This window comes from Notolepis coatsorum, assembly GCF_963971535.1.
Source record: "Notolepis coatsorum genome assembly, contig: SUPER_7_unloc_2, whole genome shotgun sequence".
NCBI classification, from domain to species: Eukaryota; Metazoa; Chordata; class Actinopteri; order Aulopiformes; family Paralepididae; genus Notolepis; species Notolepis coatsorum.
Genome location: NW_028174879.1, coordinates 579,568 through 592,821, shown reverse-complemented (window position 1 = coordinate 592,821; position 13,254 = coordinate 579,568). Strand labels below are relative to the sequence as shown.

General features: G+C 50.5%; 1 protein-coding gene across 1 annotated transcript in view; it reads left to right on the top strand.

The window, feature by feature from the left end:
- Nucleotides 1–13,254, top strand: part of LOC311232732 (uncharacterized protein) — a 123,375-nt gene that overhangs the window by 27,214 nt on the left and 82,907 nt on the right. Inside the window, exons 3-6 of the mRNA XM_084338313.1 lie at nucleotides 5,493–5,554; nucleotides 6,022–6,051; nucleotides 6,196–6,347; nucleotides 11,098–11,267. Coding sequence (XP_084194439.1) covers nucleotides 5,493–5,554; nucleotides 6,022–6,051; nucleotides 6,196–6,347; nucleotides 11,098–11,267 — 414 coding nt within the window. The remainder of the gene's footprint in view (nucleotides 1–5,492; nucleotides 5,555–6,021; nucleotides 6,052–6,195; nucleotides 6,348–11,097; nucleotides 11,268–13,254) is intronic.

Below are 13,254 nucleotides of genomic sequence, written 5' to 3'. Positions count from 1 at the left end.
TTTATTATGGAATATTAACATTAACTCTGGAATATTCCTCTACAGTTTGTGGATCTATTATTGAATTGTCCTTCCTGATCCAAGAGAGTTTAAATCTGCACTATAACCTTTTAATGCTCCTGTAGTCTAATCTTAAGTCCTTATTTAGAGTTGGGCTGAATAAGAGAAAAGCCTGGGCTCGACCCAGACAAGCCCTTCTACCTGGGTATGATCCAAACAAGCCCTTCTTCCTGGGTATGATCCAGACAAGCTGCCTGGGTATGATCCAGACAAGCCCTTCTGCCTGGGTATGATCCAGACAAGCTGCCTGGGTATGATCCAGACAAGCCCTTCTTCCTGGGTATGATCCAGACAAGCTGCCTGGGTATGATCCAGACAAGCCCTTCTTCCTGGGTATGATCCAGACAAGCCCTTCTGCCTGGGTATGATCCAGACAAGCCCTTCTTCCTGGGTATGATCCAGACAAGCTGCCTGGGTATGATCCAGACAAGCCCTTCCTGGGTATGATCCAGACAAGCCCTTCTTCCTGGGTATGATCCAGACAAGCCCTTCTTCCTGGGTATGATCCAGACAAGCCCTTCCTGGGTATGATCCAGACAAGCCCTTCCTGGGTATGATCCAGACAAGCCCTTCTTCCTGGGTATGATCCAGACAAGCCCTTCTTCCTGGGTATGATCCATATAAGCCCTTCTTCCTGGGTATGATCCATATAAGCCCTTCTACCTGGGTATGATCCAGACAAGCCCTTCCTGGGTATGATCCAGACAAGCCCTTCTACCTGGGTATGATCCATATAAGCCCTTCCTCCTGGGTATGATCCAGACAAGCTGCCTGGGTATGATCCATATAAGCCCTTCCTCCTGGGTATGATCCAGACAAGCCCTTCTTCCTGGGTATGATCCAGACAAGCTGCCTGGGTATGATCCAGACAAGCCCTTCTTCCTGGGTATGATCCAGACAAGCCCTTCTACCTGGGTATGATCCAGACAAGCCCTTCCTCCTGGGAATGATCCAGACAAGCTGCCTGGGTATGATCCAGACAAGCCCTTCTTCCTGGGTATGATCCAGACAAGCTGCCTGGGTATGATCCAGACAAGCCCTTCTTCCTGGGTATGATCCAGACAAGCCCTTCTACCTGGGTATGATCCAGACAAGCCCTTCTTCCTGGGTATGATCCAGACAAGCTGCCTGGGTATGATCCAGACAAGCCCTTCTACCTGGGTATGATCCAGACAAGCCCTTCTACCTGGGTATGATCCATATAAGCCCTTCTACCTGGGCTCGACCAGTGTCTCCAAATCTTCCATGCAAACTATACTGCTTTTTCTCGTTTTTTCACAAATGTTACATAGCGTAGCTTTAAACATCTGCACAAATCAAAAGAATAAACCAAAACTTAAAGAAAACAAGGAGAAATTCATTTTCTGCCAGTAATGTGTAGTCAGCCATGTGCTACGGAAGGGCTGCGTGTCCAGAAGACAGTGGGAGGAGACGCACGGAGACATCTGCTGTCTGCCCAGGAGACACACGGAGATATATGCTGTCTGCCCAGGAGACGCATGGAGATATCTGCTGTCTGCCCAGGAGACGCACGGAGATATCTGCTGTCTGCCCAAGAGACGCACAGAGATATCTGCTGTCTGCCCAGGAGACGCACAGAGATATCTGCTGTCTGCCCAGGAGACACACGGAGATATCTGCTGTCTGCCCAGGAGACTCATGGAGATATCTGCTGTCTGCCCAGGAGACGCACGGAGGTATCTGCTGTCTGCCCAGGAGACTCATGGAGATATCTGCTGTCTGCCCAGGAGATGCACGGAGATATCTGCTGTCTGCCCAGGAGACGCACGGAGGTATCTGCTGTCTGCCCAGGAGACTCATGGAGACATCTGCTGTCTGCCCAGGAGACTCATGGAGATATCTGCTGTCTGCCCAGGAGACTCATGGAGATATCTGCTGTCTGCCCAGGAGACTCACGGAGATATCTGCTGTCTGCCCAGGAGACTCATGGAGATATCTGCTGTCTGCCCAGGAGACTCATGGAGATATCTGCTGTCTGCCCAGGAGACTCATGGAGATATCTGCTGTCTGCCCAGGAGATGCACGGAGATATCTGCTGTCTGCCCAGGAGACTCATGGAGATATCTGCTGTCTGCCCAGGAGACTCACGGAGATATCTGCTGTCTGCCCAGGAGACTCACGGAGATATCTGCTGTCTGCCCAGGAGACTCACAGAGATATCTGCTGTCTGCCCAGGAGACGCATGGAGACATCTGCTGTCTGCCCAGGAGACGCACGGATATATCTGCTGTCTGCCCAGGAGACTCGTGGAGATATCTGCTGTCTGCCCAGGAGACGCACGGATATATCTGCTGTCTGCCCAGGAGACTCATGGAGATATCTGCTGTCTGCCCAGGAGACTCATGGAGATATCTGCTGTCTGCCCAGGAGACTCGTGGAGATATCTGCTGTCTGCCCAGGAGACTCGTGGAGATATCTGCTGTCTGCCCAGGAGACGCACAGTGATATCTGCTGTCTGCCCAGGAGACGCACAGAGATATCTGCTGTCTGCCCAGGAGACGCACAGTGATATCTGCTGTCTGCCCAGGAGACTCGTGGAGATATCTGCTGTCTGCCCAGGAGACGCACAGTGATATCTGCTGTCTGCCCAGGAGACTCATGGAGACATCTGCTGTCTGCCCAGGAGACTCATGGAGATATCTGCTGTCTGCCCAGAAGACTCACAGAGACATCTGCTGTCTGCCCAGGAGACTCATGGAGATATCTGCTGTCTGCCCAGGAGACTCATGGAGATATCTGCTGTCTGCCCAGAAGACTCACAGAGACATCTGCTGTCTGCCCAGGAGACTCATGGAGATATCTGCTGTCTGCCCAGGAGACTCACGGAGATATCTGCTGTCTGCCCAGAAGACTCACAGAGACATCTGCTGTCTGCCCAGGAGACTCATGGAGATATCTGCTGTCTGCCCAGGAGACTCATGGAGATATCTGCTGTCTGCCCAGGAGACTCACGGAGATATCTGCTGTCTGCCCAGAAGACTCACAGAGACATCTGCTGTCTGCCCAGGAGACTCACAGAGATATCTGCTGTCTGCCCAGGAGACTCGTGGAGATATCTGCTGTCTGCCCAGGAGACTCACAGAGATATCTGCTGTCTGCCCAGGAGACTCGCAGAGATATCTGCTGTCTGCCCAGGGTCAGGGTTAGATCTGCTGTCTGCCCAGGGTCAGGGTTAGATCTGCTGTCTGCCCAGGGACAGGGTTAGATCTGCTGTCTGCCCAGGGTCAGGGTTAGATCTGCTGTCTGCCCAGGGACAGGGTTAGATCTGCTGTCTGCCCAGGGTCAGGGTTAGATCTGCTGTCTGCCCAGGGTCAGGGTTAGATCTGCTGTCTGCCCAGGGACAGGGTTAGATCTGCTGTCTGCCCAGGGACAGGGTTAGATCTGCTGTCTGCCCAGGGTCAGGGTTAGATCTGCTGTCTGCCCAGGGACAGGGTTAGATCTGCTGTCTGCCCAGGGACAGGGTTAGATCTGCTGTCTGCCCAGGGTCAGGGTTAGATCTGCTGTCTGCCCAGGGACAGGGTTAGATCTGCTGTCTGCCCAGGGACAGGGTTAGATCTGCTGTCTGCCCAGGGACAGGGTTAGATCTGCTGTCTGCCCAGGGACAGGGTTAGATCTGCTGTCTGCCCAGGGACAGGGTTAGATCTGCTGTCTGCCCAGGGTCAGGGTTAGATCTGCTGTCTGCCCAGGAGACCCAGGAGAATAATGTTGTTTCACGTGATCCACGTTTCTGAATCCTCTGAACTGAATGGAGTTCCTCAAACAGACGTGTTGATAAACGGGCGCATCACCTTCTGCAGAAAAAACATCAAGAGAAAACTGTTTAAGCTTCTTTTAAAGGTGCTATAGATGACGTATTTATGTGAGTAATCATTTAAAAAAATACACCCAGAGATTTTAGAAAGGTGTGGAATAAAAGTATTGGTTTTCCCCCAGTAGAAATATTGATTAATGAATTGATCATTTAACCTCTTGAGCCCTAGCCCTATTTTCTGAAAATCCGCCTAAAAATACATACCTAAGTAAATGGAAGATTGCTCCACTTCTACAAGGTCTCTAGGGACATCTATGGACCTCAGGGAATGTATTCCCAGTGTCAGAAATACTGTCTGTTACTAGGCTTGAGTAAATTGTAATGCACCAAAGGAGAATATCAATAAAAAAAAATTATATATATTTGACAGTGAATAACACCATGCTAAAGATGACCAGACATGAAATCATTCTTCATCACGTGTACAAAAAATCTAAGCAAATGAATAAAGGGAAGATGATTAAACGGAAGGTTTTGTAGATTGAGTACTGAATTCTGCCATCCGGACACATGCAATTTGAAATATTATTATAGAATATAGAATATCAGGCCTATAAATGACCTTATTATGGACAAGTCGCACATCTATGGATCGGGCCAAATCTCCTCTTTACAATGGCAGAGTTCAATCTGGATTTAGTATCACCAGGCGTGCAGGAAGAACCGTGAATGAAATCTACTGTAAGTACAGTTACTTCTTTATTATGTAGATTTCTCCGCCATTTTTCATCAGATTGCAACACCGTTTTTGCTAGACATTCACAGAAATGTAGAGAAACTAACTGTTCTAATTTATGCCAATAGCCTTCAGGCTTGTGGTAGATAATCCTGAAAAAATAAGATTAACAAAAAAGTTATTCCACAAGTCATTTGATTGACAGGAGCTGGCTAGAGCTGGGTAGTGTCGTTTTTCGAAATTCCAACGCCATTGAAAGCCCTGGGTCTCCTCTCCTCATAGGACTACAAACAAAATGGCGGTGTGCATTTCCAAGCGTCTATATTCGCCGGTTTCCGAATACATTTCCAAAACTCATATTTCACTAATAACACTTTTGCCTATTGGTAAACAAACATATTGCTGAAAATATACACTATGACTGCTGTTTTGACAGGGTTAGGGTCTTTACTCTTGGCTACATTTGAAAGAAAAACGCAACATTAATTCATACAGTCTGTAGAGATGGATTCATGGCGTGATGTCATTCTGGGTTCGGTACCGGACCCATCGGGCTCAAGAGGTTAACGATTTGGTTGTTTACATGTTGCATGCATGTATCCCCTCCCTACTTCCCATTTCCCCACATGGAATGCACCTGATTGGATAAATTAGATGCTGGTGCTCTAGTGTGACATCTAGTCGCTGAATGTTATCTATGACATCTTTTTAAAGCATCTTTTAATACTGAAATATGAATCCTACATCAAAGGAATGTGAGGCTAAAGAGCTGACTGTCAGAGTTTCATTACATTTGTTATTGGCCTCTGTAGAATCATCACTGTCCCAAAACCTGAATCACTGATACATCACTCTATGTAGATGATGTGCTCTTCGTCCTCTGTGATTGTGACGTCTTCCTGCTCCCTGTTGTTGTTCTTTCAGGACTGGAGCGAACACATCAACACTGTGGAACACACTGCCGCCTGCAGGGACCTGCGCAACAAGTGAGGACCACCTTCAGTAACTCTCGTGAACTTAGAGACACTTCTTTTGTCTTGCTACGCCATGGCCCTGGAAGTACCGTGAAGCCAATTCATGCCAAAAACGACACGAATAGCATTTTAACCTGTTTTTAAACATCCAAAATACACCTTTCTCTATCCATGGAAAGTTCTTCCTGAACAACCAACCGGGTGCTTCTCGGGTCTTGAAAGGTTACCTCCTTTATAGTCCATACTAACAACCTTTATAGTCCATACTAACAACATTTATAGTCCATACTAACAACCTTTATAGTCCATACTAACAACTAGTCCATACTAACAACCTTTATAGTCCATACTAACAACCTTTATAGTCCATACTAACAACCTGTTCACACAATCACCCATTACCTTTAGGCCAACTGTTCATGTCAGGATGTAATGATGTTTTAACAGTTTATTTGTCTCCCATGTGTGCGTGTATAAAGGTATCCAGACTGGAAACCTAATCGACCAAAGTGAGTTTGACTTCAGTTTCCAAAGCAATGCTTTGTTTTTTTATGCATCAGGCTCTTCCTCCGTGTTTTACTGCATTCGCTCGTCATCTCATCTCACATTTGTTCCTCCCCTTCTTCCTGCCATTCCTTCCGACCAATCCCCAGGGGCGAGAACTCTCCCGTCCATGATGAGCGTAAGCCGCGGCGGCCCCGGGAGCGCTCTCCGTCCCGCTCCGTGTCACACTCGCTGTCCAGGTCTCCCACGCCCCCCTTGAAGCGCAAGCCCGCCTCCTGCTCTCTACGCCAACACCACTCTGGTAGGTGCTCTCTACACCAACACCTCTCTAGTAGGTGCCCCCTACACCAACACCACTCTGGTAGGTGCCCTCTACACCAACACCTCTCTGGTAGGTGCTCTCTACACCAACACCACTCTGGTAGGTGCTCTCTACACCAACACCTCTCTGGTAGGTGCCCTCTACACCAACACCTCTCTGGTAGGTGCCCTCTACACCAACACCTCTCTGGTAGGTGCCCTCTACACCAACACCTCTCTGGTAGGTGCCCTCTACACCAACACCTCTCTGGTAGGTGCCCTCTACACCAACACCACTCTGGTAGGTGCCCTCTACACCAACACCACTCTGGTAGGTGCTCTCTACACCAACACCACTCTGGTAGGTGCTCTCTACACCAACACCACTCTGGTAGGTGCTCTCTACACCAACACCACTCTGGTAGGTGCTCTCTACACCAACACCTCTCTGGTAGGTGCCCTCTACACCAACACCACTCTGGTAGGTGCCCTCTACACCAACACCTCTCTGGTAGGTGCCCTCTACACCAACACCTCTCTGGTAGGTGCTCTCTACGCCAACACCACTCTGGTAGGTGCCCTCTACACCAACACCACTCTGGTAGGTGCCCTCTACACCAACACCACTCTGGTAGGTGCCCTCTACACCAACACCACTCTGGTAGGTGCTCTCTACACCAACACCTCTCTGGTAGGTGCTCTCTACACCAACACCTCTCTGGTAGGTGCCCTCTACACCAACACCTCTCTGGTAGGTGCCCCCTACACCAACACCACTCTGGTAGGTGCCCTCTACACCAACACCACTCTGGTAGGTGCTCTCTACACCAACACCACTCTGGTAGGTGCCCTCTACACCAACACCACTCTGGTAGGTGCTCTCTACACCAACACCTCTCTAGTAGGTGCCCTCTACACCAACACCACTCTGGTAGGTGCCCTCTACACCAACACCACTCTGGTAGGTGCCCCCTACACCAACACCTCTCTGGTAGGTGCTCTCTACACCAACACCACTCTGGTAGGTGCCCTCTACACCAACACCTCTCTGGTAGGTGCTCTCTACACCAACACCACTCTGGTAGGTGCTCTCTACACCAACACCACTCTGGTAGGTGCCCTCTACACCAACACCTCTCTGGTAGGTGCCCTCTACACCAACACCACTCTGGTAGGTGCTCTCTACACCAACACCACTCTGGTAGGTGCTCTCTACACCAACACCACTCTGGTAGGTGCCCCCTACACCAACACCACTCTGGTAGGTGCTCTCTACACCAACACCACTCTGGTAGGTGCTCTCTACACCAACACCACTCTGGTAGGTGCCCCCTACACCAACACCACTCTGGTAGGTGCTCTCTACACCAACACCACTCTGGTAGGTGCTCTCTACACCAACACCTCTCTGGTAGGTGCCCTCTACACCAACACCACTCTGGTAGGTGCCCTCTACACCAACACCACTCTGGTAGGTGCCCTCTACACCAACACCACTCTGGTAGGTGCCCTCTACACCAACACCACTCTGGTAGGTGCTCTCTACACCAACACCACTCTGGTAGGTGCCCCCTACACCAACACCTCTCTGGTAGGTGCTCTCTACACCAACACCACTCTGGTAGGTGCTCTCTACACCAACACCTCTCTGGTAGGTGCTCTCTACACCAACACCTCTCTGGTAGGTGCCCCCTACACCAACACCACTCTGGTAGGTGCTCTCTACACCAACACCACTCTGGTAGGTGCCCCCTACACCAACACCACTCTGGTAGGTGCCCCCTACACCAACACCACTCTGGTAGGTGCCCTCTACACCAACACCACTCTGGTAGGTGCTCTCTACACCAACACCACTCTGGTAGGTGCCCCCTACACCAACACCACTCTGGTAGGTGCCCTCTACACCAACACCACTCTGGTAGGTGCCCTCTACACCAACACCACTCTGGTAGGTGCCCTCTACACCAACACCACTCTGGTAGGTGCTCTCTACACCAACACCTCTCTGGTAGGTGCCCTCTACACCAACACCACTCTGGTAGGTGCCCTCTACACCAACACCTCTCTGGTAGGTGCCCTCTACACCAACACCTCTCTGGTAGGTGCCCCCTACACCAACACCACTCTGGTAGGTGCTCTCTACACCAACACCACTCTGGTAGGTGCTCTCTACACCAACACCTCTCTGGTAGGTGCCCTCTACACCAACACCACTCTGGTAGGTGCTCTCTACACCAACACCTCTCTGGTAGGTGCCCTCTACACCAACACCTCTCTGGTAGGTGCTCTCTACACCAACACCTCTCTAGTAGGTGCCCCCTACACCAACACCTCTCTGGTAGGTGCCCTCTACACCAACACCACTCTGGTAGGTGCCCTCTACACCAACACCACTCTGGTAGGTGCTCTCTACACCAACACCTCTCTGGTAGGTGCCCTCTACACCAACACCACTCTGGTAGGTGCCCTCTACACCAACACCTCTCTGGTAGGTGCCCTCTACACCAACACCTCTCTGGTAGGTGCCCCCTACACCAACACCACTCTGGTAGGTGCTCTCTACACCAACACCACTCTGGTAGGTGCTCTCTACACCAACACCTCTCTGGTAGGTGCCCTCTACACCAACACCACTCTGGTAGGTGCTCTCTACACCAACACCACTCTGGTAGGTGCTCTCTACACCAACACCTCTCTAGTAGGTGCCCCCTACACCAACACCTCTCTGGTAGGTGCCCTCTACACCAACACCACTCTGGTAGGTGCCCTCTACACCAACACCTCTCTGGTAGGTGCCCTCTACACCAACACCTCTCTGGTAGGTGCCCCCTACACCAACACCTCTCTGGTAGGTGCTCTCTACACCAACACCACTCTGGTAGGTGCCCCCTACACCAACACCACTCTGGTAGGTGCCCCCTACACCAACACCTCTCTGGTAGGTGCCCCCTACACCAACACCACTCTGGTAGGTGCTCTCTACACCAACACCTCTCTGGTAGGTGCTCTCTACACCAACACCACTCTGGTAGGTGCTCTCTACACCAACACCACTCTGGTAGGTGCTCTCTACACCAACACCTCTCTGGTAGGTGCCCTCTACACCAACACCACTCTGGTAGGTGCCCCCTACACCAACACCACTCTGGTAGGTGCCCCCTACACCAACACCACTCTGGTAGGTGCCCTCTACACCAACACCACTCTGGTAGGTGCTCTCTACACCAACACCACTCTGGTAGGTGCCCTCTACACCAACACCTCTCTGGTAGGTGCCCTCTACACCAACACCTCTCTGGTAGGTGCCCTCTACACCAACACCTCTCTGGTAGGTGCCCTCTACACCAACACCTCTCTGGTAGGTGCCCTCTACACCAACACCTCTCTGGTAGGTGCTCTCTACACCAACACCTCTCTGGTAGGTGCCCTCTACACCAACACCACTCTGGTAGGTGCTCTCTACACCAACACCTCTCTGGTAGGTGCTCTCTACACCAACACCACTCTGGTAGGTGCCCCCTACACCAACACCACTCTGGTAGGTGCCCTCTACACCAACACCTCTCTGGTAGGTGCCCTCTACACCAACACCTCTCTGGTAGGTGCCCTCTACACCAACACCACTCTGGTAGGTGCCCTCTACACCAACACCTCTCTGGTAGGTGCCCTCTACACCAACACCTCTCTGGTAGGTGCCCTCTACACCAACACCACTCTGGTAGGTGCTCTCTACACCAACACCACTCTGGTAGGTGCCCTCTACACCAACACCACTCTGGTAGGTGCCCTCTACACCAACACCTCTCTGGTAGGTGCCCCCTACACCAACACCTCTCTGGTAGGTGCCCTCTACACCAACACCTCTCTGGTAGGTGCCCCCTACACCAACACCACTCTGGTAGGTGCTCTCTACACCAACACCTCTCTGGTAGGTGCCCTCTACGCCAACACCACTCTGGTAGGTGCTCTCTACACCAACACCTCTCTGGTAGGTGCCCCCTGCACCAACACCTCTCTGGTAGGTGCCCCCTACACCAACACCACTCTGGTAGGCACCGTTCTCAGGCAGATGGTTGTTTGCCCTATTCATTATTAATCTGCTACACATCAGTCAATGTAATATGTATATATTCATTATTAATCTGCTAATTTACAGGCATGTCTGGACATTAGGGCTGTCCCCGACTAAGGATTTGGATGGTCGAATAGGATTGGCCAAAATTTGCCGTTAGTCGACTATTGGTCGACATAAAACATATATATATATTAATATCATTTTTTTTTTTTTTTTTTTTTTATAAATTTTGTATCATTCCATTTGGGCTGTGGGGGGTGCTTAATGTCTGAAGGAGTTGACTGAATGCTTCTTGTCCTCTGCAAAAGCATGCAATTGGTCCACTGATGGATACATCTTGATATTTGTCTAGTTTAGTGTGTTCATTAGATGGGTGAAATCCTCTTTCAGTGCCTCTGTGCCTGTTTTCTTAGGCAGTTAGCCTCTGGTATCCGTGCCATTAGCGTTAGCCACGCTTCTAGGCCTCTTTTCTTTTGGAAAGAATGTTTTTTTTATTTATTTTTAATTGTTTTCTCTCGACTAAGAGGTTGGCCAGTCGACTACGGCTCCTTTCGACCGATTAGTCGACTAATCGATTAATAGGGGTCAGCCCTACTGGACATGTAAACAAATATTTAAAAAACCTAAATGCTATTAAAGTTAATTTAAGTGCAACGTTTGTTTGTTTCTGCAGAAAAAAAAAGCTATGCCAAGGGAGGAGGAAAAGGCGCGGAACACGGAGGGAAGTGCGGCCGTTGTGGGCTTATGGCGCACAAGGATCCAGAGTGGTGCCCCGCACGAAATTCAACTTGCAATAAATGCAACAGGACTGGGCACTGGCATAGTCGGTGCAAATCCAAAGCGGTGAGTGAAGTAACAGAGACAGATGAACAGAGTGAATACTTCTTGGGATCAGTGAACGAAAACACTGGTAATGAGCAGTGGACAGTGCAGCTCCTCATTGGTGCAACACCAGTGCAGTTCAAGATTGATACTGGGGCAGATGCTAGTGTTATGTGCGAGGAGACTTTTAATGTGCTTATCCCAGAGAGGGAACTAAGCCAGACCAGCGTATCACTGAGCAGCCCAGGGGGTAAATTAGATTGTCAAGGACAATTTCAAGTCAACACTGCATACAAGGACAAATCATACTCATTCCCAGTGTTTGTCATCAGAGGGAAGTCTGTCAATTACTCAGCCGGTCCACAGCAGCAGAGATGGGCCTCGTGAAACGGATCGAGGAGGTCCACGGTGCCTTTGGAGACCATGGCACACTAAAGACAAGTCAAGTCAAGTCAAGTCAAGAGTTTTAATTGTCACGGCATACAGGTATACAATGAAATGCGGCTGGTCTTGCCCGCGACGATGTGCAATACAGTGGTACAACATATAATAGAATCCAATAAAAATACAGTGGTACAACATATTAATAGAATCCAATAAAACAGTGCAATAAACAGGTACATGGTGTGCCATCTCGGTATCTGTACATTAGTATTTACAGAGCATATAGGACATGCTAGGTAGCTTTAGTAGTGCAATACACTGTTCCTGATGTTATACTACTTTAAGTGGCCTTTCCTCTGGCCATAAGTGTGCGTGTGTGCGGCATGAGTGTTAAAGTGGCTGCTAGTGTGTGAGCGTGCTCAGCGTGCGTGTCGTGTATGTGCTTGTGTGTGCTTGTGTGTGGATAGTTCAGTTTCTGTGTCTCTCAATGTTCATTGTTCAAGGCTCTGATGGCCTGGGGGAAGAAGCTTAGCCTAAGCCTCTCCGTCCTAGTCGCTGGAGTTCGCAGGCGTCTGCCTGACCTCAGCAGCTGGAACAGGCTGTTATTGGGGTGGTGGGGGTCTTTCATTATCCTGCAGGCTCTGGATTTGCACCTCTTGTTGTATAGAGCCTGCAGGGGAGGTAGCGCAATACCCGTGGTACGCTCGGCTGAGCGCACCACTCTCTGTAGGGCCTTCTTGTCCTGTGCCGTGCTGTTCCCATACCAGGCAGTGATGTTTCCGGTCAAGATGCTCTCTACAGCTCCTGAGTAGAAGGACTGGAGTATCTTCCCCGATACTCTGAACTTCCTTAACTGTCTCAGGTGGTAGAGGCGCTGCTTCGCTTTCTTTACTACTGTGTCTATGTGTGTTGACCATGTCAGGTCCTCTGAGATGTGGACCCCCAGGTACTTAAAGCTGCTCACCCTGTCCACGGTAGCCCCGTTAATCCTCAGTGGTGTGTGTGTCTCCTGCTGTCCTCTCCTATAATCCACGATCAGCTCTTTGGTTTTACCAATGTTCAGGAGCAGGCTGTTGTCCTGGCACCAACGTTCCAGTACCTCAACCTCCTCTCGGTAGGCCTTCTCGTCGTTGTCCGAGATCAGCCCCACCACCACCGTGTCGTCGGCAAACTTCACAATGGAGTTGGAGCTGAACTTGGCCGCACAGTCGTGTGTGTAGAGTGAGTACAGCAGGGGGCTTAGAACACAGCCCTGGGGGGACCCGATGCTCAGGGTGATGGTGTTGGAGGTCTGACCCCCCACCCTGACCGCCTGGGGTCTTTCACTCAGAAAGTCCAGTACCCAGGCGCTCAGGGCGGAGCTCAGGCCTAGCTCGATCAGCTTGTCCACCAGTCTGGTGGGGACTATGGTGTTGAACGCTGAGCTGTAGTCAATGAACAACAGTCTCACATAGCCCCCCTTCTGACGGTCAAGGTGGGAGAGAGTGCTGTGCAGTACCTGGGAGACCGCGTCATCAGTGGACCTGTTTGTCCTGTATGCAAATTGCATAGGGTCCATATCACTGGGGAGAGAGGCACAAATGTGGTCCTTGACCAGCCTCTCGAAACATTTCATGACCACAGA